At 33.3% G+C, this 25,579-nt stretch overlaps 6 protein-coding genes across 10 annotated transcripts; 4 read left to right on the top strand and 2 right to left on the bottom strand.

The window, feature by feature from the left end:
• The first annotated feature begins 897 nt into the window (after positions 1 to 897).
• LOC145731145 (uncharacterized) lies at positions 898 to 4,156 on the top strand. Its single transcript, XM_081982780.1, has 5 exons — positions 898 to 1,049; positions 1,198 to 1,339; positions 3,291 to 3,491; positions 3,545 to 3,671; positions 3,921 to 4,156. The coding sequence occupies exons 1-5, from the start codon at positions 998 to 1,000 to the stop codon at positions 4,107 to 4,109; spliced, it is 711 nt and encodes a 236-aa protein (XP_081838906.1). The 5' UTR covers positions 898 to 997; the 3' UTR covers positions 4,110 to 4,156.
• Positions 4,157 to 4,212: 56 nt separating this feature from the next.
• Positions 4,213 to 5,761, bottom strand: cN-IIIB (cytosolic 5'-nucleotidase IIIB). Its single transcript, XM_081982779.1, has 6 exons — positions 5,376 to 5,761; positions 5,156 to 5,321; positions 5,042 to 5,104; positions 4,829 to 4,958; positions 4,537 to 4,770; positions 4,213 to 4,486 (listed from the first exon to the last, which is right to left on the bottom strand). Exons 1-6 carry the CDS (start codon positions 5,563 to 5,565, stop codon positions 4,367 to 4,369), a joined length of 903 nt encoding a protein of 300 aa, XP_081838905.1. The 5' UTR covers positions 5,566 to 5,761; the 3' UTR covers positions 4,213 to 4,366.
• A 410-nt stretch (positions 5,762 to 6,171) lies between these two features.
• Positions 6,172 to 17,554, top strand: LOC145731140 (guanine nucleotide exchange factor for Rab-3A-like). Of its 4 annotated transcripts, none has more exons than XM_081982770.1 (10): positions 6,172 to 6,547; positions 10,306 to 10,542; positions 11,500 to 11,662; positions 11,962 to 12,081; positions 14,594 to 14,780; positions 14,834 to 14,985; positions 15,039 to 15,253; positions 15,479 to 15,578; positions 15,640 to 15,706; positions 15,760 to 17,554. In XM_081982770.1, the coding sequence occupies exons 2-10, from the start codon at positions 10,307 to 10,309 to the stop codon at positions 15,837 to 15,839; spliced, it is 1,320 nt and encodes a 439-aa protein (XP_081838896.1). In that variant the 5' UTR covers positions 6,172 to 6,547; position 10,306; the 3' UTR covers positions 15,840 to 17,554. The 4 variants fall into 4 exon arrangements, with proteins under 4 accessions (XP_081838896.1, XP_081838897.1, XP_081838898.1 ...); XM_081982771.1 differs by lacking the exon at positions 6,172 to 6,547 and adding an exon at positions 6,684 to 6,971; XM_081982772.1 differs by lacking the exon at positions 6,172 to 6,547 and adding an exon at positions 9,326 to 9,710.
• A 130-nt stretch (positions 17,555 to 17,684) lies between these two features.
• On the top strand, positions 17,685 to 19,277 carry LOC145731149 (V-type proton ATPase 16 kDa proteolipid subunit c-like). Its single transcript, XM_081982784.1, has 3 exons — positions 17,685 to 17,849; positions 18,375 to 18,570; positions 18,630 to 19,277. Exons 1-3 carry the CDS (start codon positions 17,765 to 17,767, stop codon positions 18,835 to 18,837), a joined length of 489 nt encoding a protein of 162 aa, XP_081838910.1. The 5' UTR covers positions 17,685 to 17,764; the 3' UTR covers positions 18,838 to 19,277.
• A 280-nt stretch (positions 19,278 to 19,557) lies between these two features.
• LOC145731143 (uncharacterized) lies at positions 19,558 to 20,885 on the bottom strand. Its single transcript, XM_081982778.1, has 4 exons — positions 20,709 to 20,885; positions 20,474 to 20,660; positions 20,226 to 20,421; positions 19,558 to 20,169 (listed from the first exon to the last, which is right to left on the bottom strand). Exons 2-4 carry the CDS (start codon positions 20,631 to 20,633, stop codon positions 19,602 to 19,604), a joined length of 924 nt encoding a protein of 307 aa, XP_081838904.1. The 5' UTR covers positions 20,634 to 20,660; positions 20,709 to 20,885; the 3' UTR covers positions 19,558 to 19,601.
• A 295-nt stretch (positions 20,886 to 21,180) lies between these two features.
• Positions 21,181 to 23,990, top strand: Sar1 (Secretion-associated Ras-related 1). Of its 2 annotated transcripts, none has more exons than XM_081982782.1 (6): positions 21,181 to 21,304; positions 21,629 to 21,677; positions 21,822 to 21,974; positions 22,264 to 22,329; positions 23,310 to 23,545; positions 23,596 to 23,990. In XM_081982782.1, exons 2-6 carry the CDS (start codon positions 21,635 to 21,637, stop codon positions 23,710 to 23,712), a joined length of 615 nt encoding a protein of 204 aa, XP_081838908.1. In that variant the 5' UTR covers positions 21,181 to 21,304; positions 21,629 to 21,634; the 3' UTR covers positions 23,713 to 23,990. The 2 variants fall into 2 exon arrangements, with proteins under 2 accessions (XP_081838908.1, XP_081838909.1); XM_081982783.1 differs by lacking the exon at positions 21,822 to 21,974 and adding an exon at positions 22,020 to 22,139 and having other exon boundaries at positions 21,189 to 21,304.
• Positions 23,991 to 25,579: the final 1,589 nt, after the last annotated feature.

Below are 25,579 nucleotides of genomic sequence, written 5' to 3'. Positions count from 1 at the left end.
TGTTGCGTCCCTTTTCGTAAGAGAGATATTAGCATGTTTTTTGCGCCAATCGTGTGGCTCTATTTACTATCGACGAGCGATTCGGGGAGATTGCCTTCGAATTCCGACCTGAATTGCTTTGTTACGTCGAAAGTTACGATCGCATTTTTGAATTTTATTGGGGCTGTAATTAAAGTTACGACCTACTGTTTAAAAGTGCTATTTCGAAATTGAATTGTATACAGGATGGCAAAAAAAATGCTTTTCAACAACTTAAAACATAAGTTAATAATTTAAATTTTAAAGAATCCCTCTTAATGAAGTAAGTTCAAAAGATTAATTTTGACAGTTGATCACTTTGGTATTATTTATGTGGTTTTTGCATTCTGTTTTATGCTTATCATTTTAGTATGCTGAGAAAAATCTTTATGGTATCTCGTATCCGGACACAAAGTCCAAAACTCACGTTAAACGACACGTGAACGACTGACGTCAACCGCATTGAGTGTTGAGATTCGTCGATAACAAAATAAGTTACTAGAAATTGACCTTTACATCCAAAAGACAAAACTAAACGTTTTTCTAAATCTGGAACATGTTCCCCTAAAAAGCAATTTTGAGTCGACGAACCCTTTCCCTCATTAAATACCATTTTTCCTCCAAAAACATTCCGTAAAACGTTTTCTGTGTTTAAGCAGTTGGCAGGTGTACAAAGCCTTTAGCATAATGAAAGAATTTTTTAGGGCTAAATTGGTTTTTGTTTTGGAGACCGAAAAGACGGGAAACTTAGCGGAGCTGTTAACGTTTTAAACGCTTTGGGAGGATATTTAACCGCTTTATGGCTGATGAGCCTTGCAAGGTCCAAACACTTTTTACTTTATCATGATAAGTGGATGTTTTATCTCCGAGAAATACTACGAAACATCTTGAAGATAACCAATTACATAAAATATAAAAACCAAAAAATACTAAAGTTTATTTAAAACAGTTTTCACCTTAATACCTTTTCTGCAACACAATGAAGATTATAATCGTTACCGTGCTGTTAACTTTCTTTAGCACCACGTATGGTAAGTATCATCGTGCGCAACATAAAACGTTAATGTCCCTATTAGCTTAGCCTTGTTCTGTTGTCTATAGTATCCTGTTAACTTTTACACTAATGAAAACCTTATACGACCAGCTTGCTAATAGAAAAACGTCCGAATTTGATTGCAGGAGTTAATAATACCGCTTTGGTAATCGAATTTTCCGAGTGCGCTCTTAGAGCTGCCAAACACGGAATTGAAGGTTTAGTTCCTTCTCACAATCCTCTGCATCTCCGAGACATTGATATTACAAAGGAATTTCTGGGAGTTGGGTAAGAGTTTTGTTTACTACATCATAATAATAAGATTATCAGACAAATTGAGGGAGTTAAAAATGTGTTTCAATAATTCAGTAGTCCTTTCATTTTTTAAAGTTTTCCAACTATCAAAAGCATAGGAAACACAATTTTTAATTACAATCATATCAAAAAAGCTTACACTTTCATGGGTAATATTTGTTGGGGTATCTGGTTAATGTCGATAATCCAGTGATACATGCACATGTACGAATAGTTCATATAGTAGGTATACCTAATAATCACTAGATTAGTTAATTTATAATTAGATTATTTTAGAGCCAGTTTTTAAAAAAATCCAATAAAAGTACCTTCATGGATTTCAGTTTAAATCATTACCGCACAAATAGGCGAACTATAAATGACTGTTGGCAATTTTTTTAAACTTCTCTGTGTTACTTAACGTATCTGTAGACCCACAACACTTAGACCACATGTGACCCATTATACATCCTGCCTTTCCCAGGAAGGTGGACAGGTCACTAGGGGACATCTCTTTTATGTCGGCAGGTGTAGGCCAAGACTCACCGAACACACACTCTCTTATTGACGATAACACCGGACACTCGCATAAGAAAGTGTCTGATAGTCTCATCTTCCTGTTCGCACACCCTGCATAGAGGTGTGTCCACTAGCTCCATAGTATGGAGGTGTTTTCTTAGTTGACAGTGGCCAGTCAGAAATTCTACTGTTAAACGTAGGTTTTTCCTGGTCATCGCCAAATATTTCTTTGGCGCCAGCTTCCCATCAGGGTCACCTAGGGTGATCCTGGCAAGACTGCATCCTTTGATTCCATCCCATCTTTTTAGGGATTGAGAATGGGGTGTAGCCTTAAGCCAGTTCCGCAATTGTCGAAGTCATCACGCCGTAGGTGTCAGTGGGCCCTAAAATTTTTAGTCCAGCCGCTTCCCTGGCTAAAGAGTCGGCAATGCGATTACCTTTGCTCCTATCGTGCCCTTTAACCTATCTCAGGATAATATTGTTATCTACCGAGGCGTTAGCTAAATCTTGGTGGCACTATAGTACTAGCCCTGAGGTAATATGTTGTCTATTCAGGGCTAGTAGGGCTTGTTTACTGTCAGTTTGTTGCCAGAAATACCTTTTCTGAATAGTTCTTTTGTGGAGATTGAGATACCAGCCAGTTCCGTTTGAACCACGTATTTTTTTCCATTTCTCATTTAATCCTCAGGCTTAGTGACCTAAAGTAAACTCCACATCCTGAGACTTCTTTGGTTTTTGAGCCGTCTGTATAAATTTGTATTGCATTTGGTTACTTAACGTATTATATTTAATCCATCAAATGTCTTCGATCTGATGCAGTAGTAATGTACAGACAGTTCAGATGGTTTTTACACTTCTTAGTGGATTATATTAAGTCTATTGACCATAATCTCCCTTTTAAAACATGAGTATGAGACAGTTGTACAGTTATATAATTATGTTTATACCTGTTTTGAGAAAACATCTAAATATCTGTCTTTTACATGACAATAATGATATTTTAATCATTAATCTGAGCTGCCGCAATAGTGTAAAAAATACTTTCGTTTAGTTTTACTATTGTGAAGTTGATCTGAGCGATAATATTGCAAAATCACTTTGAATTAAAACTTTCAAATTTTTTTATATTTATACCCTTAATTTACAGTACTAAATCTTCTGTACTATATTGGTACTGATTTACTATATAATCGCAAAATAACTATATAAACTATATATAGACTTTATTTAATTTAACCTAATGTCGTGCCTTTCTTAGTAATACAGATAACACACCACTAGTACAGTAGTTACAAGAAGTAAATCAAAATATACGTTCTAACTGTTTTTCATCAAATTTTCTAACTTTATAGAACTATTTCTAGTATGATACCAAGTTTTCGTAATAAAAAATTAAAACCTAAATTGTTACAATTCTTATTTTAAGTCTGAGTCTTCAAGTTACCAGCAACGAATTGAGTGGAATTCTAGACAAGGAATATCGAAAAGTAGACGTATCGACTTTTGCCGATCCAGACACTCTAAGCATAGACTATGACCTCTATTGGAGATGGTTAAATTTTACTGGTGATTATGCTTACAACGTGACTGCTTTTGGTTTGGAATTCGCCGGAAGCGGCACTTACAAGTTAGTTAAGCTGCTATTAAGCAATAAGAGTTTACTAATCAAATTATTTTTAGGATCGTCCTAGATCACACACATTTTTTGGGGGTGTTCAACCTCACTGAAACGAAAAATGAGGAAGACGATACCAATGAATTGGAAGTGAGCGGTTTTACTCTCGATATTACGGTGACAGAAACTGAGGTAAATTTAAAATTACCAGGGGGCCTATTCTTTGAAGTAGGGAACGGAATTCTCAAGAGAAGTGTTGATAGAATGTGACAGAAGAAGCCGACAATACCGGATTCCTGTCACATTCTACAGGTCTTTCTCTTGATAATTCCCTTCTCTCGTTTCAAGAATACCCACCCAGACAACTTCAAAGTGTACAACAAAACTGCAAATTAATTCCTGCACCTTATATATTTCGGTAATGCTAATACATTTTTTTAGGCGTATATTCCTGAAGCTAATACACTAACAAACAACCTAATCAAAGACGCATTCTTTTTCATTATGAACCATGTACCCAGTGCTCTAGGTGACTTCATAAGAGTGAAAAGGTTCAACGCAGTTTGGTTGGCAAATCATTTCGAGCGAGTCATCAAGTTAACTGAATGGTGCGCTGCAAATCCTGCTTAAAGACCGCATATGTAACTTTTTGTTAATAAAAGTAACACTGTTGTGGGCTCTAAGTTTTTCTAGACAGTGGATATAGCAGGACCAGAAAAAACTCTAATAAATCTCACATTTCAAAGGTGGTGTATTTTGGAACAAACGTAAAAAATAACATAAATAATATTTGCCTTCTAATGATTGCATTTTACATATTTTGCATTATAAATTAAACTGTAATAATTTAAGTACTCTCTAAACCTGATTCATTGTAGCATCGAAGTTTACGCCTTACTAGTAGCTTTTTTAATGTAATTAAAAATTTCCTTTGGAACCTCCATAGTCTGATCATCAACCAGGACAATATCAAAAGTATCTTTATACTGTGGGAGATTTTCTTCAATCTAAAAATCACCATTAAAAGTAATCAGTTTTGTTTGTGTCAACAACTTACATCATCATAAAGGAAACCAATTCTCAGCACATTTTGACAATGATCCATGCCTTTGGTCATCTGAGCATCACCCAGAGAATCCCCCAATACAATTGCATTATCCCTATTGGCTACAATGTCGTAAAAATCAGTGTTTTTAAGTGCATACTCATTCTTATTAAACACATGGATGATTTTGTCCTTGAAACCTGTTATCACACCTTCATCGTTGTAGTTTAAAAAGTTTGAAATAACCTATGATAATGGTTCAAAAACAATGCTAGGGTTGGGTAAAACATAAAAAGCCACTTACTTTCATGTTAGAAGAATAGACACCTGATTGTTGCAAAATAGCTAAAACAACATCACCACAACCAGCAGAAAATACAAGTACAGGCACATTAGCATCAGAAAGATCTTTGAAGAACTCTTGACTACCTTCTCTAAAAGTTTATGATACTAAACATCTATTTAATGCACATTCAAATCTACAATAATTACTAGAAGCAGTAAAAACAGCAAATACCTTAAAGATGGCTTGGAGGCTAAACAAGCCTGTTCTAGTTCAGCCTGGCTTATTTTCAAACCACTGCAAAATAGGATACTATAAAAAAATAAAATAAAAAAACCTTGAACTTACTTAAGAGCCTTCTCAGACAAAATCCACCAGTCCTCCATGTGTTTAATTTTTTCCTCAACTGTTAAATGGGGATCCATCTCAATAGGATAATATTTTTTTCTTAATGCTTTAACTGTGGATTGATACTCAATATTTTGGGCTGCAGTTGGTATACTACTGAAAATGGCTATGAAACTTGTTGAGTTATCAATTTTATTAATTTTACCATGTAGACACTTACCAAAACTGCTCATATGTGGAACACCATTTTCATGTTGCTTGGTGATGGTCTTATCAAAATCTGAGACTACTTGAAGCCGTTTAACGCCGCTTTTACACATGTTAACCATGATTTCCTTCAGTTTTTCTTCGTTTTTAATGTGGACGTTGTCCCTGGCCAAAACTGGAATTTCTTGAATGATCGAGCCCATTTTTCTTTCAAAGTTTCGATGCTGGCTGGACACTGAACCAATATTGTTACTGATTATTGTTATGTTATAATTGGCATACAATGCGCTATTTAAACGTGGTTTAAATTTAGAGATAACAGTTCAGGATTTTAATTCGAAGGTTTCAAAACATTAAAATGTTCCGAAGGTCATAAATGACAAACAACCAGCCGTTGATTTTGTTAGGTTATGTTTTGTTCTCTTCTTCCCTATTTTGTAGTGTTGTCAAAGAAAAACATTTATTAAAGTTCAAAATTGAATCTGTTGGTTGCTGGCCACTTACTAATACACCCTACTATCTACAAAGTAGTTTTCTTCAGTAATACAACAACCATTACCAAAATGAAATAATAAAATTTCTATTAAAAATACTTTGATCTTCTTTTTTTCGTAGCTGGCTTTGAGGTTTGTTCATGCTCTGTCCAACTACGTTCTAAAAGTTCCATCAACAACTACTGGTCCGTTCCATACGGATTTGGAGCAACATGGAACATGCGCTAAGAACTAAAGAGCGGTTTCAGAGAAGGGAATTTCACCGACTTGACTTGCTCTCTCTTCACTCTCTCCGTTATGCAAAGCCAAACCAAACCAGTAATCGACAAAATCGCTAAAGCTAAGGGTAGGAGCGCACTAGAGAGCTACGAGCGCCGAATCGCTTCTTAATCATGCATTACCAGTTTCCGTTGCTCGTTTCGTGCGGTCAGAAAACAATTTAATCTCTCGAATCCGACTCAGTTGTACCGCGAGGTTCGTTAGTACCGAACGGGACTAAGTTATACCAATGTTAGCGAGATAGAACTGTTGCATTCATTCCAGATTCGGTTACAGCGGGAATGCCGTTCCGCTCGCTAAACCAAGGGAATTCCAACGCGTAGAACGGTCCGTGACGTTTCTTATTGGTCCGAATTTTGCGGGTTTGTTATTGTTGCTACGTTATCGAATTACAAAAAATACACTTTGGAAGGTGGGTATCCCTTGCACTTGAAAAAAAGTGTAAATCAACGCACGCATATTGATGCAAAACAGCTTCATCTAACATTAGATGAGGAATTCAAGTGGGTGTTGCATAAAACGAGGTTTCGTCCTTATAATTATTATTATTGTAGAAAATTTATCAACAATAGGGTTCTCCCACACACACACACACCAGAATTTAAGACAAAAGTTTAAGCACGATAATGTTAGATTAGTATTTCCGCGCTACTCGGTACCGGTACCATTGCGTACCAACGCGACCTTTGCCATTATGAATGCTTGCATTTATTCGGTACTTATTTTTGTTTACAAAAGCAACAGTTAAATACTTTCCACAATAAGTGAACGAATGTGGAATTTGGTTTTGTTGTGTAATAGTTATTTGTTAAATTAAAGTGACTTTTTGTAAAAATGTATGTATACAAAATTGAACTTATAATAATGGTGCTCGTTAGCAAAGTTTTGAAAATGCGCACAATTTGTAACGAAATAACGACTAGTGAAAACAAATAGGTATAAAGATGAGCAGCTTTTACACTGGACTATAATCTAAATAACAAAAAAAACTGTTTATAGTGATTTTTTTTAAAAAATCAAAGCTTTTGTTATTCAAATTTAAGATTAAAATTTGTATTTAACTTTTTTTTCTAAAATGAATAAGGAAGTTAAGAGGGGAGTCAAAACTCATCATACTGTATACGTGTATTTATACAGGGTGTCCAAGATGAAGATTTACTTGTTGTAATTTTCGAAATATCTAGAAAAAATGTGATTTTTTAGATTTTCATTTTTACTTATTTAATTTTTGCTTACATTCAGAGATATTTTTTTTTTGAGAGATTTTCATTTAATTTTTGACCGAAATAAAGCCTAAATAAAGGAAATTTTGCGATATTTTAAGGAATATACATTGTAGTAGACCAAGCAGTAGACAATATAGTGTATCAATATACCAAAATTGACCGTACATGTAATTATTATGGTAAAATCTTTGTTACATGATATTAAGTTGAAACAATATTCATTACAGATTATTGTAATAATTTAACAATTTTTCAACATTTAAACTACATTTTTAAGGTCACGTGACTGTTTTTGACAGGTGTCAACTGGACTTTAGTCAGTGTTGCAAGCTCTAAAATTGCATAATCAAAGTCACGTGATTGAATGCGTGAATTTCAGCTTTTACAACTCTCTAAATTTAATTTACCAAGTTTTCAAAGTTTAAACCACATTTAACGGTCATGTGATTAATTTTGACAGATATCAACTTGCCTTTACAGTGATGCAAGCTCAGAATTGCATTATCAACGTCACGTGACGTGTACTTTGCAATTTAAGTTTTTCAACTGTCCAAATTTTATTTATCGATTATTTTCCAAAGTTTAAACTGTATTTTAATAATTGGCAATTGACAAATGACAACTATAAAATTGCAAATTATTCTTAGAAACCTCTAAAAATTCTAAATAATTAATTTCTACGAGAACACACTTTTTAAATTTTTAAATAAAAATTGAAAACTGAAAATCAGAGTGAAAATTACAATTTCATAATTGTATAGTTGTCAATTAATAATGTAAATTTTGTTACAATAATTTGACAAATAATCACAGTTTTTTTCGAATTTAAACCTAAAATTCAAACAAACGTTGAACATCATTTAAATAAAGACAAATAGCCCTTTCATAATCTGTTAAAAAAATAAGGTCATAATTATGTTTTAAAAGGAAAAAACGTGCAAAGACAAAGTATTATGTATATAATTTCAAAAACAAATAAAAACGAAAACCAAAAAATTGCTTTGTTCTAAATATCTCTCTTATTTTTTCCTAATTTGACGACAATGAATATATTATTTTGGGTATATCTTTTACATAATTTATTAAGTAGAATTTCACAGTTTGGTACAAGCAGTACAGGGCTCTAGAACAGTAAAAGCTTCTGAATGGCTTAAAAGCCTCCAAAAATTTGATTCCAAATCAAAATGAGGCTAAACTAAAATGATCAAGTAAACAAAATGAATATTCTGAAGCAAAACTTAATCTAGCACAATAATTGTTGTAAGCTGCTCAGAACAGTCCTGATCGTTATAAGAGATTATCAAGAAAAATTGCTTTTCATTTATTTGTGCCCATATTTTATTGGTAATACTACGTAGTTTTATCATTTTATTACATTTCGAGGTCTAATTTTAATTTTCCTCTGATTTTTTAATCAAATTTACCTTCTTCATTAAGTACAAGCATTCGTGGCAATTTGTGTCCTCAAGCAATTAGACACGGTTATTTTGACCTTAAATCCCATCATACTATAAATTGATATTTGATAATCAATACTAATTTTTGCACCTTATCGGAGCGTTCACTTGGTGACATATTAATTCGACTTCTATAGTTCCTTCAAAATTTTTATAGTTATTTGGCTTTGCTGCTGTATTTGTTCGCCAATAAAATTCAGACCAAACATTTACTAAAGTATTACACTGTTATGGTTAGTTAAGTCTATACAAACCGTAATGCTTACAGTGCAACTGTACAGTTTTATGTTTTTTAGGCATAACTTGGAATTACTGTGTGAATGTTGTGTAAATTGTAGTAATTGTTGTTTATTCCTCATAGTCTAGTTTAGTTCATAATTTCTGTTTTTAATTCTGCAATGTTTTCCAACTTTTTTCCAGTCTGCACGGATATTATTTGGTTTTGTTCTGTAATTGCCTTCCAACCAGATCTAACGGCTGGGGAAATAATAAATTTCACTTTATCAATTTTATTCTATTCTGAAAGTTGGCATTCCCAAAATGAACAATTTTAATTGTGGGTGATTGATTTGATACCCAATTCTAAGACCAAAACCACTAAAACTAACATAAATGATAATTTTATGCTTATTTAACTGTAAAAACGTTCATCAGATGATAATTTGGTTGAGACGTCATTCAAGCAAGTTGATAATAAAACTGAACAGAAATTCACAATAACTTCCTGGGTTAGTTTGTCATTTAAATTGCTAGAAGTACAATGAACAAAAAAAAGTTCCTATTCGCTATTGTTTTTTAAATATCAGTTATCTTCGATTTGCGTGGGATTTGTTTAAATTATTCATAGACAGCTGTGTTGATTTCACATAGTGTGACGCAAATTCGCAGTAACGTAAGTAAACAAAAGATTTAAGCTTTAAAGTTGTGACAAAGTGGCCTCTAAAGTTAAACTGGAGAGTACAAAATTAAACGCTATTTAGTTGGAACATAACAAGGGTTTTACCTCACTACAAAGGATATTACTTTCGCCTGTCGTTACTACTCACCCGTGCAAGTTCAGGTCAATGTTACTTTCCATTCGACGTAATTGACGAATGCGAAGAGAAACCAAACGAATGCTCTTCTGACAATTAACTTAAATTAAAATCTACTTGGGGGAAAATTTCCCCTATTTTTCTAGCGTCATTACAGACCTCTTGATGGTTATGAAGTTCTATAAATAAAAGCAACTTTGTTGCCGCATTTATCTCGTTCGTTCAGTTGATTTGCTCCTTTTGGTCGGAACTAAGCTCTCGCTTCTTCTACTTTATCAATTAATTACCAGTGAAAAAGCAATTTCCGCCTCAGAGTAATACTTTGATATCCTGCGTATTCAGAGATGTTTCCTAAGCGTTTCTTTAATCCTAAGTAGGTAATTACGGCATTATAAATAACAACTAACACTTTTTAATACACTCTGGGAAAATGAGATTTTAATGACTTTTCAGAATGTCTACCATCGCCGGTCAGAAACAAATTAAGAACCATAAAAGGGTGGGTTCTACCGGTACCACTGGGGAGGATTCCTACTCGTCGGACGACGAAGATAATTTTGAAATGGAGAACGGTGACGTTACTATCAGGGACCATGTCAATATGTTTACTGATCGACCGGAATATGGGTACTCGGCTATTAGTACCATTTCAGATAAAGTGCGAGGAATCAATATTGGTGATAGAAATAGGTATGTAGGATGTTTAAAGTGTATAAAAGCTGATGTAGAATTTGATTAGATACCTAAGAATTTAGTTACACTAATTTAACTTAAACTAAACAAAAATGGAGCAAAAAAGCATAATGCATTGTTTTTCTTCCAGAGAAGACAACTTGCAACATAGACACAAGTAATTTAAAAAAAAAATTAAAACAAGGCTAACAACACAAACGGTGGTTGAAGCTATTTTTTTGTAGATTGTATACAAGACAGTCATAAATAACATGGTTATCCTACTATTGCTTTCAAAAAATAAGATTTAACTAGAGAGAAGCAAAAGTTAAGTGTCTATAGCGCAGAATTCTGCAGAAACAAAAAAAGGTTCGAATTCTAAGCAACTGTACAATTCTTCAAATGTTGTAAAAATGCAATTTTTATTTCCAAACGACTGACGTATACAATTTTGGAAATATGACATGTTTAATATTCAGCTTTGATGCTAAGTCCACATGTGAGACATTTGGGTAAATCACATGTGGACTTACCATTATACTTATGACACCTGCTATAGTCAAAATGTGAAAAGTCAAAATATGAACTTTGAACAGAATTTTTAAAAATTATCTCCTGAAGTGGTGTTTTAGTACGTTTTTTTATTATTGGTGACTTCACAAAATTTAAGTTTTGCTTTTATGTATTATATTGACTCTTGCTGTCAGAAGGGTAGGTCTGATATTTCAATTTGCACTTTAATTTAATATGAATGTATGTAGGTCACACAGAATACAATCGAAAGTATTCAAGAATGTATAACTGATACTTGATTGCAGCCATTCAAATTGGTTGTAATTAAGAAGAAAGACCTTGTCTAAGACATTTCACTTTTTTGCAATTATTTCTTCTTCTGATGTCCAGACTTAATTAGTTTTTTGTTTCTCTAATGTAAAATCTTATAGCCGACTTACGTTAGTTCTTTTTTGCTTTTAGTTCAGACAGTTCAATGTGTAGCGATATTGACTTGGAAAAGTGCGACTTAGAGGTCATTACATCCTTTGACCTGAAAGATGACAGCGACAGTAAAAGTGCAACGAGTGCTGGAGATACAGTAGATTGGAGTAGGTGCAAAGATCAGCTAGTGCTGGATCTACAGGTTAGTAATTAAGCAAGAATTTCCTCTATTGTATACCTGGCTCATTGTTACACGCACGAACAATAAACATTAACACTTTGATATTTGGCATACTTGTAAAAAAATGTTGATTATTAATGATAGTAGTTTGCTGTGGGTGTGGCTTTTTCACTTGCCAATAGTTTGAATCATTCCTAATAACTCGCACGCTAGCCTTGGAACAATTTTATTATTTAGCTAAATAATTTACATATCTGGACTCTAATTAAGCCTGAATTTTTTTTATTTGAGTCATAATTAGTGTTTATGCGCATTTCTAGGACGAACTAAAACAGGCCAGTCGTCAACTAAAAATCAAAGACGAGGAATTGGCTAAAGTGAACCGAATCAGACAAGATGTGGAAGCCGAACTCGAGGATCTCACGGCCAGTCTGTTTCAGGTAAATTTTTAATAGGAATTCCGCCTTCTCCGCCCTTAAAAACATTTTACCATGCCAATACACAGTCGTTTTCGTCATGCAGTTGCGCCAGTTTTTATGTTAAGGTCGACAAACTTGGTTGGTTATCATTAGCCTAACGGCGACACACACAAACACGTAAATCAGCCTTAGAACCAGAGAGAAGTTTGGTTCTGAAGCACGAAGGTCTTTGTAATGTTGCACAGGTGTCATTTAAATGACGTGTGGCTTTTTTGAGTGTTATGAGGAAATTGCTTTGTAAAGAGTTGTTTTTGTGTTTAGTTTGCTCACCTGTTTAAAGTTAGTATACGAGAAGAAAGGCATAAGGCAAGACAGTTTACATGAACTCATCAGAGAGAGCATTTCTGGAGTAGATTGAGATGTAGTTCTTCATTGATTAGTTGAAGTATTTCAACTTTCAGCCATTATGAGTTTTTTTGGTGAAGTCCTTGATGTTATTCTTTTTTATAAGAAAAAAAAAGAAGTATTTACTAGACTCTTAATTGTCTGCTTTTTAGAGTGCATTACACCTCTATGGTCTGTGGTTTTACCTTAAATATTCAATTTTTACTTTGGAATTTATGGTATCTTTATCATAAATTCCATGAACTGGCTTAGGTAGACAGTGGACAATGCAAAAACACTTTAAGGTTTTATAGATTCTAGATTAGCGGGTAATGCCAAGTGTGCAGGGTGAAGAACAGAGCATACGCTTTTTACTGAAGCACCCTTTATAGAATCTTCCTGTTTTTGGATCCTTTCTATCATAGCCTTTCTCATTCAAAATGTTCCATCAATTAAATACTTATGACGGTTTTCCTTTTAGCCACAATTTTAGATGCTCATTATACACTGACTTTCAACTATCACTAAGGCGGAAGATTCGAACAAGTACCATCACAATAAGATTTTTAAGTGGCAGATATTAAATTGGCAAACTGAGAGTAGAAAAAGTGGCGTAACGAGCGTAACGTAAACGTATCATTTTTATACTTTCTGCGACAAGTGAACAACATTGCGGTTTCACCTGGTACGAACAGTTACCGCGACATCGTCTTGTTTAAATAAAATTGTCCGCCACGAATCGATAGTGAAAGAAATGGACCCACCTAAGTGAAGAAATAATTAGTCTAATACAGTATGCAACCTGTGGCGACTTACTTATGCATAATTTGCTTAATTGTTGCAAAACGGTTAAGTAACGCCTACTTGTGTCTTTTTTTATTTAAACAGGAACCATCGCTCGGTTTATAATCGTGGAAAATTCTCACACTCGTGTATTTCGTATTCAGCCTGAAACAATATACCGAGAAGTAGAAATCACGTCAGATTCGAAGAACCGAGGAGCTGCATCTCCGCTTGGGGGGCTTCCAGCTATAAGTCAAGTTGAACACCTTGAATTCATCGCGTTATTTGCTAATGTTCTGCACGATTTTCAATGGAATGTGCCGTGTCAAGTTTAAAACGCACTTATTGCGATGTTCTATTAACAGAAGACCTCGGTCTTATAGCTTAAACTAAAAATTTGGGATGATGTCAATATAGGCTAGAAGATTGATAACTTTGAGTATTGAAATCATTCAGTTAAAATGGTTTACTCTGCTTGAACTGTTTAGATAGCAAATATCAACATTTTACTTGTGTCGTTTCTTAAATGTCTACTTATCTGTTTCAAAACAGTTGATAAGTCATATTTAGCCTGTGGTATGACAAAACCAATTTTTTTGTTAGTTAATTAATAGTTATTAATTGAGGTTAATAGATAAAAATTCAATTATTTATTTTAAAGTCAAAGTTTCAACCCAAGCTATGGAATTACATTAATACCCTTATTGGAAGAATAAAACATTATGTAATGTTCTTATAAAGACTAGCATCTGCAACATTGGAAGCAAAAAGATATAACGTTTGAAATTTGACTTTTATCATAAAATGCTATTATTGAGCAGAAACATTATAGTACTTATACATGATTGTAATTGGCGTCTTCTTCATTTTTAGTCTTTTGAAAAAATATAAATTCTTATAGGAAGTCGGATAGTTTCATCAGGCAAATATTCAATCCAAAACCCTAAACTTCCTAGTGTCAAGATTAAACTTTCTTTTAGTTGAATATTAATCCTGAAGTTCTGCCCTCAGATTTCTTCCTGAAGAATTCAGTGCAATTAAATCGGTTAGTGAATATAATTTAAAATATTTTTCCCAATTATGGTTCAAATTCCGGCTAATCTATTCTGCTGTTGGTATGTTATTAAAACATGGTATTTGCTGATGGTCAATAATAACAGTGATATATCACAAAACCGGCCGTATTCTCTAGGCCGGTAATGGTTTTCCTGTTCCCGTTACTTTGGTATTTTATATATCTGCATGACACGGCATTCCTCGAGTCGATTCAGCCGCTCCCACATACCTTTAAAACCCAAAGGGGCGTTCGTTATCGGAATTCCTCGTTAACCTTATCCCGTATTTTTATCACGATTTATTTTTTTAGGAAGCTCACAACATGGTCAGAGAAGCTAATGAGAAACAGGCGGCTGCCGAGAAGGCGCTCAAAGAAAGTCAAATGAAGGTGGACGTTTTGACTGCCGAGGTGGCTGCTCTGAAAACTTTAGTGCTCACCTCCACTCCCAGTTCGCCTAACCCGCATTTGCATCCGCAAATATGCAAGGACGAGACAGGTAAAGATCAATAAGAATGGTTCGAGGAAGTCGTTTTCATAGAATGTTTGCAGGGGTGGCCATGTTTGCAAAGAAGCACAGAAGGTCTCCGTCGCATTACAATTTAAAATATGGGCGGGAAAATTCGCCTCCCGATTCTCCTGTCAGAGACTCCCCTATTGCCACTATATCCGCCATGGAAGTAGAGAATAAAGCCGAATTGGAGGTGTGTAACAATCTCCACACCAAACTACAAATACTTAAACAAATATTTTTTAGATGGATCCAGTGTTCCATAAAGAGTTTTTAGCCTGGCGAAAAAGTCCAATTCTGGACAAGACAAACCCTTTTATTAAACGAATTTACCAGGAGGACATTAATGTCTGCTTGAACTTTTGCAATACGGAATTAGTGGACAAAGTGGTGCAGGCAGTTGAAGAAGGAACAGTTTTAGTGGAATCTATAGGTGATAGGACCAAAACTGTGTTTCCAAAGTAAGTTTAGTTACAAACACTGATGATGGTATTTAATAACTATTGTCACATCTTAAATTAGTACTTGCAAGAGAAGAACTACATTGTTTTTTCACCTGCTATGACTTCGATTATTACTGAGGAACTCAATTTTCTTTTTTCTATCTTCATAATATTAATTACCCAACAAATAACAACATTTCAACAAAGAGTATTTCAGAATATTAATCATTTTTCTTGTTTTAGAACCTGTGCGCTTTTACAAGTTCCAAGGCTGTGTTTCTACCGTATGAGCGTAGGTAAAGAAGAAACTTGGTATAGCATATCTCAAATTTGTAGAAATAGGGTGAGTGTTTGCCTACTTTTGCTAAAATTATTACCGTTATTTATCAAACCAACATTTTCAGATAATTGCCGTCTGTGATTTTTTAAACTATCTCAAATATATCCAACGAGGCTTAGTCAAAAGCTCTGGTAAGCATCTTAACACCAGTTTTTAAACTTGTTGTAATTATGTTTGTTTGTAGTTCACGACGTTTTTTGGGAAATAGTAAGGCTGCGGAAAAATATGTCTCTCGCTCGATTAGGATTAGAATTTAACAATTAAACGTAAATTATAAAAAAAGCTTGTTCCTGTTTGGGAGACTGTAAAGTTGGTAAAATGAGCAGGCTATTGCTCGACTATTGGTGAATATGGCTTATTCTGACTGTTTTTACTCTCGATTTTTGTCGAATGTCGATGTTGTTATACACTCATTGTGGCGCTAATACTAATTCCATTTTTCTATCGTCAGTTTAACAAATTTTATATTATTGTTGCATAAATACCTTAGGGTGATGAGCATTTTAGACACATTTTAAATGTTAAAGAGATGCGCCTTTACAACATACCATAAACTTATTTAACAACTCAGAAAATGTGTAATGCACTGCCCGAAAATCCAAACTTAAGTTATATTAAAAAAGGAAATCAATAAACTGCCAAGCAAGGTGTTTTGCAGCTTATCAAATTCTGAATCTCTTAGTCAATTGTGATTTTCTTTAATTCTGCTTATGTCTGGATTCTGCATTTGACTTGAAATCGTTGGAATTTACCCTTAATTTAGAGAACTAACGAAGATATTGGAAATGATCGGAAACTAAGAAATGAGAGCATTAGAAATAATACGAAAGATAGAGCAAACAAAAAATAGACCCTAGTAAACAACTAAACTAAGAAAAGGAAAACCCTTTTTGGTATCCATTGGCCTAAATATTTTTTTATGCTTTAAATTGTTACAATCAAACTACTTAAACTCTTACTGATATATTTTCAAGTGTCGATAATAGTAAAGATTAGTAATATCAAAGTGAAGAAAGTCTCGATTCACAATTGAGCCATACCAAATAATTGTTTATCAGGAATTTGTTACCTAATCCGACTGAGTTGTACACATCTTTAAGTGGGGCTTAAAACCGCTAACAGATTAGTGACAAAATCCGATTAATGATGGTGATGGTTTCTAAATATCAGAAAAAGGTTAACTTTAATAAGTTTCCTATAATGTAAAACACCATAAAATGGCTACATGTATAATAAACTGCATCAGGTTTTTTGACACATATTGTAAAGTAAGGGTTTTATCAAAATTTCTATTGGAATTTTGATTGGTATTTCGTGACCTCTCGATTCATCACCATTCTAATTTTATAATCACATGTTTTGATAGTAAAATTTTGCTGGATATTTTGATTGGTACAATTGTTGGGGTTGACCTACAGGATTAATGATATTTTATTTGATACTGCAATAAATTCAGACCTTTTATCAAAATGTGTTGTTGGTTTATTTCGTGACTGGACTAAATAACAACGCAACCCTGTTCTTTTTATAAAAACTATGTATTCAATAATAATAAAATGGCTTTCTTATAATAATCATTATTATACAAAAAATTTGTCATAGATGTCTGTAATCACACTCCACAACTAACTAGAATGCTTTGCCACAAATAGCAACATTGCCACTGTGTAGCACATCCCAAAAAGGTCCAATATACAAGTTTGTTAGGTTTACAGCTTATTGAAGTGTGGTTAGTCTTAATGTAAACTTTACTTCAGTCATACATTAATCGACTTAATTATTTGATTTAGAATAAGGTTCTTACTATTGTGCCAAACTCTCCCTTATACATATTGTCGATTTTTATTAATTAAAAGATCTGACCTGTTTTTCAATGCCAAAGAATATTTTTTAAGTTTTTACTATTATTTACGTTTATAATAAGAATGTAGGGATACACTTAAGGAAAATGTATTTTATTAAATATTGTATATGATTTTTTCAATGAGTATTATTTCGAAGTTGGCATTTTTACATTTGAAGTATCGGATTATGACGCAGTCGCTGAAAGAGGACGTGATTTATAGATATACCTATATCTAAATACTTGAAAAAGTACTTCGACCATTTAAAATCTTTCATTGTCGGTGATCATTTAGACACAGTCGTTTCTATATTTTTGATAGACCGTTTGATCAGAATATTTTAAAATGTCTACTACTTTGACTGATGAAGCTCCGGTTTATGGACCTTTTTTCGGAGTGATGGGTGCCTCCGCCGCTATCATATTCAGCTGTAAGTATTTTTAGTAAAATTTAATCATTAAAATATGTTTAATGTAGTATATCGTTTGCGAAAGACTTCTGTAACCTCAACGCATTTAAAATTAAATTTGAAGACATAATTTTACTTCAAACAAATCTATTTTTTGGTTGATTTGGTTATCCATGTGGAATACACCAGGCACGTGACCAATACCTACCCCCTTTAAAATCAGCATCTAATTACTACCAACTCGAATTTAGCTGCAGGAGGTTCAAAATACTATTCTACTTGAATTAAAAATCTGCAAATTGTTAACTTAAAAAACCTAAATTCAAAAATTAGGATCAAAATCATCCGTCACATGATGAGAAATTGCTGTTGTTTAATTATCAGAGATAAAGACACTTGACACCTTTGCATAGTTGATGTAATCGAACCTCACCTTCCTTCACCCTCCTAATTTCATTGATCTACACACATAATGCATATAAATAATTATCGCAATATTAATTTTTGGAATATGAGTTAAAAGCTAAAAAATTAACTGATTTCCAGCTTTAGGAGCTGCTTATGGTACGGCTAAATCTGGAACCGGAATCTCAGCCATGGCAGTCATGAGACCTGAACTGATTATGCGATGCATCATTCCAGTTGTCATGGCTGGTATTATTGCCATTTACGGCTTGGTAGTGGCTATTCTCATAGTAGGAAATATCAAAACACCTGGAACTGGCAGTTATACGTTATATCAGTATGTACTCCACTTTGATTTCAAAACTCAAAAGAACTAAAAGTATTTTTAACTTTTAGGGGATTCTTGCACTTGGGTGCTGGTTTGGCGGTAGGTTTTTCTGGATTAGCTGCTGGATTCGCGATTGGTATTGTAGGAGATGCAGGTGTAAGAGGAACTGCCCAACAACCCAGATTATTCGTGGGAATGATTCTTATTCTAATTTTCGCCGAAGTATTAGGTCTCTATGGATTGATTGTTGCCATTTTCCTTTACGCCAAAAATTAGTTGTTTACAGTGGGATTTTGTATAGTGTAGATTAGTTGTGAACGGAAACGCAAAACGATATATTTCTCTGTAATTTTCTAATCAGTATTTTAATTTAAATCTTACAAGTTCAATGGAATTAATCACCGTACACAGAACACCTGAAGTTATTTGTAATTAGACATTGTGTATAGTTTTGATAAGATTTCAAGCGTTTTATTTGCTCTTAGGAATAATTTAAAAAGGGTATTACTCGTGTTACGTTCTACTTTCGTATACACAGTTAGATTTACACTCCTTTTGGATGAGCAGTCAATGGCAATATTTTATTTTTAAGTTTCCAAATGAATTATTGTAAATGTATGTAAAAAACAATTTTGTTAGCACGAAAAAAGGTGTATCCTAAGATTCTCTATAATTTACAGGATGTCAAAAATATAATATGTTTGTCATGTAAAGCATTTTGTGTGTATGTATACTGGATTTTCATAATTTAAGAATGATTCTTGGACACAAATTAAGACAAAACTTGACTAAAAGCTTGATTCCTGTATATTGGTTATTTAGCCAACTGATAGACAGGAAACAATCCATTATTACAGTTCATGAATCATCCTTTTATCAAAAACACCCCTAATTATAAAGCAGTAGATAAGTTATTGGTCTACATTCAAAAACAGTAAACCTTTTGTATATTTCCCTAACAAACACCTTAAACACAAATTCTGATAAAAACTATAGTTTCAAAAATAACATTTATTTACACATTTAAGCAAACCCAAGTATCACCTATTACTTAAGGGTATGTGATCAAACAATGTTAACAAACTACTCTTCAACGTCCGTGCATTATTATATTCAGCCACATTTCTTTGTAAACTATTCCGTTTTTGATACCCAAAAGGCACATACACACTTCCACTAACAGCTTGTCTAGGTGTGGCTGATATAGAACGAAAAGAATTTTCAATTGGAGGCAAAAACAGCAACTTTGACTGTTTGGCCCTGTCAAATCTTTTTAAATTTTCAGTTTTTATTGGTATGGTTGTGAGAAAAGGAAGTGAAATGTATTCAGGTGAGACATCCTTAGGTTTGTCTTTAGATTCAACAGGTTTATTCACTATTCTGTGTCTGGTATCTGAACTTTTAATTGGTGATACTTTTAAGTATCTGTCAATATCCAGACTTCGCGGTTTTCTAGGTAAAGAATGGTACTGAGGAAAGTCATGTTGGTGGGATTTAAATGTGGTGAAGTGTTTGCTTTGCTTTTGAGGTTTCCTGATTGGGGCTTCTTCTTCAGAGCTCACACAACTTGAATCTGGGGAGTTAGTAGGGGTGTGATGACCTAGTATGCTGTAAATGACCCATAATGCAGTGGTAAGGAAAATTTGTATTCTAGGTAAGCTTACTATATGTGAGGGAAGAAATGTTTCCACTCATTGATTTCCTCCACATCATATGGTGTTGGGTCAGTTTCTATTCCCTGGATGATTCTGTCCAGTTTTTCCAGTTCTGTCTTGACTTTTTTAGTAACTTCCAAATCATACTCTTCACTCCAACTCAATGAACTACTAGAACTCAACCCACTGAGCCTTAATCCAAATTCTAAATCCAATTTGTGTCAACACAAAAGAGTAATTGAGGTGTTTAACCTTACCGTCTATATCACTATTGCTACTCAAAGAATTGATAGGTGTTTCTGATGAGTTATTGGTAATGTTCTCCCCTAAACAGTTGTCTAGCAATTCTTGACTTATATTTTGTGAATGAATGGAGGAAATATGTCTTATATTGCGATTTATTCGACTACTTGACATAGTAATTAATGTGAAAAAGGTAGATTTCTGAAAGTTCAAACTAAATTATGAAGCTAAATAAAAACACTTCTTTACCTGTGTTTTCACTGTAAACACTGAATGTTGATGTTAAATAAAATGTTATGTTATGTTATTTAACAATTTAAAGGCAGGACAAAAAATTTATTGGGTTTTTAATCACTTTTAAGTAATAATTTAAATATTAAATAGCTTTTGCTGTCACTTAAAAAAAAAAGAAAAATATAAACAGAAAACAGCTGATAATGACAACTCGTGTTAAAGGTCCATTGCAATGCTGCCAAGTGTTTAAATTTTAAATTGTGACCTGCTGATTTTTGATCACGGGACATCATTTAAAACTTTTCTTAAGAGGTCACGTGATCAAATTATTGAAATGGAATTCTAAAGAGTTTTATCTCGTCTTGTAAATCTAAAAAATAATAAAAGATATAAGGGATAGTGAAAACATTATTTGATTACGTGGATTTTCTACTTTTCTTACTTAAGCTTTTTGACATTGAACAGATGAAAAATTGAGGGCAATTGACAGTGACATTGACGTAAATGTAGTGACATCACATCCTCGTGTGTCAACTGTGTTGGCTCTTTTATAAATTTTCATTAAAAACTCCAAAAAAATAGTAAAATTTGTAATAAATTAATTAGGTCAGGTTAGTACAACTTATCAGTAAACTTTCCAATCAAAAAAACTCGTTGTAAACCCTTTCGCCTTGATCAAAAATCCCATTTAACCCCTTTCACCGTTGACGTTTTGCGATTGTCACAGTCAAACAATCCTTTTCAAACATCCAAGGAAAAATCTGTTTCCGTTTCTACAATTCTCCAATTTAAACAAAATAACTACGTTAATATTGACCAGTCATCCTCGTTTTAAAAGTCATCGTAATTCATAAGTAGTGTAGTTTATCAATTTGTAATTGACGCAGCAATTACCAAACCCAAGGTGCCTTTAAACATTTCAATTTTTTTTGCAGGCCAAAATGTTTATCTGGGACTGGTTTACTGGAGTTTTAGGGTACTTAGGTAAGTAAAGCAGCTTAATTATGTTCAACAGATTGAAGGCCATCAGCATTTTGGTATAATTTTATTAGCTGTTGTTCCATTGTACCTACTATTCTTTGTCATATTGTCAGCCAGTTGATTGGACTTTATTAAATTATTCTGTAGGTTTAATAAACAGGAAGAGAAAATACATATTCCTAGGGCTGTCACACTCAGGCAAAGCTACCTTAATAAAGCAACTAGTTGAAGAAAATGAAATTGACTTTATACCACATACCTTTAATTCATACAGTAGTGATGAGCTGCTTACAGATCATGGTAAGAACCTTGTGAACCTACTAACACTATGCATGTTATGATTAGGTTTATGGAAGAAGTCTGGCAAGCTCCTCTTTTTGGGTCTGGATAATGCCGGAAAGACTACACTGTTGCACATGCTCAAGGATGATAGGCTCGCTCAGCATCTTCCAACACTTCATCCCAGTAAGAATACTAATTTTATTTTCAACATTTCTTTCATAAATTTCAACCATTTGTAAAACTTATGTGTGATGAATATAGTTTTATGATACTTTCAGTTTGTTAAAAAATACAAATTGTATTTCAGCTTCTGAGGAGCTTTCAATTGGAAACATGAGGTTTACTACCTTTGATTTAGGAGGCCATTTACAAGGTAAGTTAGTTTTCTTTTTAAAAAGTACTTAATACTATGTGTCTAGTTAATTTTTGTTTAATATAATAATTAATTTTGATTATTTTAACTTTAAGTGTATAGTGTTTCTGTCTCTTAGTTGCCCATTATTTTATGTTAAAGTATGGTAATATATTAAAACTTTGCAAAACTCAAAATGCCAAAATTGGTAACTTGCAAAAGTATCTGTTAAGTTAAAGGTCTTCTGAGCTGTATTTTTCTGGTTGTTCAACTACAAAGTGCTTGTTTACTGGTGCAAAGTGTTCTACCATTTTTTGTGGGTTGCAAATTATGGTAGACTGAGGTCCCCTTTCTTACTCTCAGTGGAATTTGTGTGGTCTCACCCAGATATAAGCAAATCAAGGAAAATAACTGAGAATGATGACAAATTATGTTTTGTACTCTTTTAATTATTGTTGTTGAAAAGAGGGTAAAATTTTACATACATTATTTCCTCCTTAAAATGTTTTATCTAGGGTTAGGGTTATTAGCTATTATAGTAGTATTTAGTCCTTAGTTCTAGTTTTGTTTTCCAATAAGATTTTTGATTAGATAAGTCTAGTTTTCAACAGCTCAATTTTTTCACACTATGACTGTTTATTTTATAATTTAAGATACTTAATATGCAACATTCAAGCAAGGTTATCAAGTGGTTCCACTTATTTATTCAAAAAGATGTAACTTTGTTTTTAAACAGTTTTGTTGAGAACCAATTTTTGCCTAAGTTTGAAGATATTTGAATCATTTTATGCAGAAAATACATTGGGAGAACCATATCGTTGACAATTCTAATCTTCTGAAAACATTGAAATTCCCTTAGATAGTCAAAGTTAATTTCTCAAAGAATAAAATCAGGCACTAGGCAAGAAACATTGCACTGAATAAAATGTTCCAAATTTGTTTCTAAACTTAAAAAATTACATGTTTGAAGAAAAGAAAAAACTATTGATTAACTTTTACAGCAAGAAGAGTCTGGAAAGATTACTTCCCAGCAGTAGATGCTATAGTTTTCCTGGTGGACGCTAGCGATCGTTCGCGTTTTGTAGAAAGCAAGCAAGAGTTAGATTCACTACTAACAGATGAAAGCTTAGCCAATTGTCCTGTATTAATTTTGGGAAACAAAATCGACTTGCCTTCTGCTGCTTCTGAAGATGAACTTAGGAATTTCCTCGCCTTATATGGTCAAACAACTGGAAAGGTAACCGATAATTTATTTCAACTTTTTGGTAGTTTAATGTTTGTGTTTAGGGTAAGGTACCCAGGTCAGACTTACCCGGCCGTCCATTAGAACTGTTCATGTGCTCTATTTTAAAGAGACAAGGATATGGTGAAGGTTTCCGTTGGTTGGCACAATACATCGATTGAGTTTGTGGTTTTTTTTTTTGTATTTATTTTTGTGGAATATTCTTAAGCGGCAAGGTTTTACGGTTGTTTGTTTATAGGCGCTCATTCTGAAACTTTATAAGTCAATATTATAGCTGGTTTCCCTGTTAAATAGGATCGTCATGTTACAGTTTGGTTAAATTGGGACAGTTCGTCTATTTTTTTGTAACCAAGGCGTTCAGTTCGTTATTTAAGTGTCGCGTTTACTCTATATAATTTTTTTTAATGAAAGTCTGTACAAATATATAGGAATGACTCTATGTTTGTTTGATTTCTTGGTTCATTTTTTTGGAATTAGTCCAGCCAATGGACAGAATAGGACATTATGCTCCACCTAAGCTGTGATTTGGCTGTGACAGGTTAGGTGCAAAATGTCATAGTGAACTTAGCTTGGGGCGCTCTTAAATACGTCAATGCAACCCGCCAGAAGTCCTTTTCACTACCAACCACAGTAAAACTGTTGCTTAAAAATCAGTGAAAATGACAATAAAAACATAATGAACAGTGGTGTCGTACCACTTTAGTTGCACTGATCAAACAATACAAATCTATCAAAACAGGATGTTTGAAAACATAAAAATTGCGTTTGTATAAACAAAATTGGACAGATATGAACCTTACACAAACAGCAAAGACAATTTTTTTATAATTAGTTTTCCTGATGTAATTAAAATTAATAAACTCATCTGTCGCGACCTACTTAAGCACGATAACGACAAACGAGCTCTAGTACGTACTAAGCAAAAAAAGCTAATTTGCATCTACTGATAAATTCACTTGTTGTACACTAAACTGGTCAAAATAGTATAAGTTTATCAATCACGCGGCTAACACGATGGGAGACAGAAAGGACGGCTTTCCATCTAGTTTATTAATCGTTTACAGACTCTATTAAGATAGCAAAACAACATTAAAGTTTATAATCGTTGTTAATCCTTTAATACATAATAATTATGCGTTATAGTGATACTATAACTGTCTTCAAAAAAATGCGCCTTACATAAACCTGTTCATTTTAAATCACCATCTTCTAAGCGAAAGTAAAGGGTTTAAAACATTAAACTGTACAGTTTTCATCAGTTTTAAGTGAAATCTAAGGCAATGACTTTGACCTAAAAATTAGAGGTCAACATAATCATTAAAAACAAAATGTTGTATAGGTCACATTAAAATTAGTTGTCACATTATGTGATATTAATAATTTTTCTTTACTCTAACATACTGAAATTTTTATCTCCGGTTTTGAAAATTAGTCGAATTTTATGAGAAAGGCGTGGCGTATGTATTTTTTTTGTAGTAGATCAATTACCCAATAATTTTCTGTATTTTATGGAAATGGCTGGATTTTAGTGTTTTTGATCCAATAACTTGCAGGACTCTAAAGCACAGAAGTATGCCGGGCAGCTCAAATTGCAATAACTTTATTTTAGGAAGAATGATACTTCCCATACAATGAAAAATATCTAAAAAAATCATGTATAAACGTATTACATACAAATAATACTTACTACGAATAGTAACGATAATATCGTCGTATTTTATTGGCGATATAAACAACCGTAATAAAAAACTGGAAAATTGCAAATGCTAAATAAAAAAAATCATAATTTTATGACAATACTTGCACAAACCTCAGATAGAATTAGAGTTTTATTATGTTTTGAAAAAAAAGGTGAATAAACAGGTACCTACATATAAAGCAATTTTAAAGAAAGTATACAAACATACACTGTGTCCCAAATTGGTTCTACATGTATTGGGATCTCTGTAACCGTAAGAGCTACAGTCGTCGGTTAAATGGGGAAAGTTTTAGAGAATTTTATGTAAAACTTATTTCCAGTTTCCAAAT

Source organism: Ips typographus, linkage group LG6, assembly GCF_016097725.1.
Source record: "Ips typographus isolate SLU linkage group LG6, UJ_Ityp_2.0, whole genome shotgun sequence".
NCBI classification, from domain to species: domain Eukaryota; kingdom Metazoa; phylum Arthropoda; class Insecta; order Coleoptera; family Curculionidae; genus Ips; species Ips typographus.
This window is presented reverse-complemented; position numbering and strand designations above follow the sequence as displayed.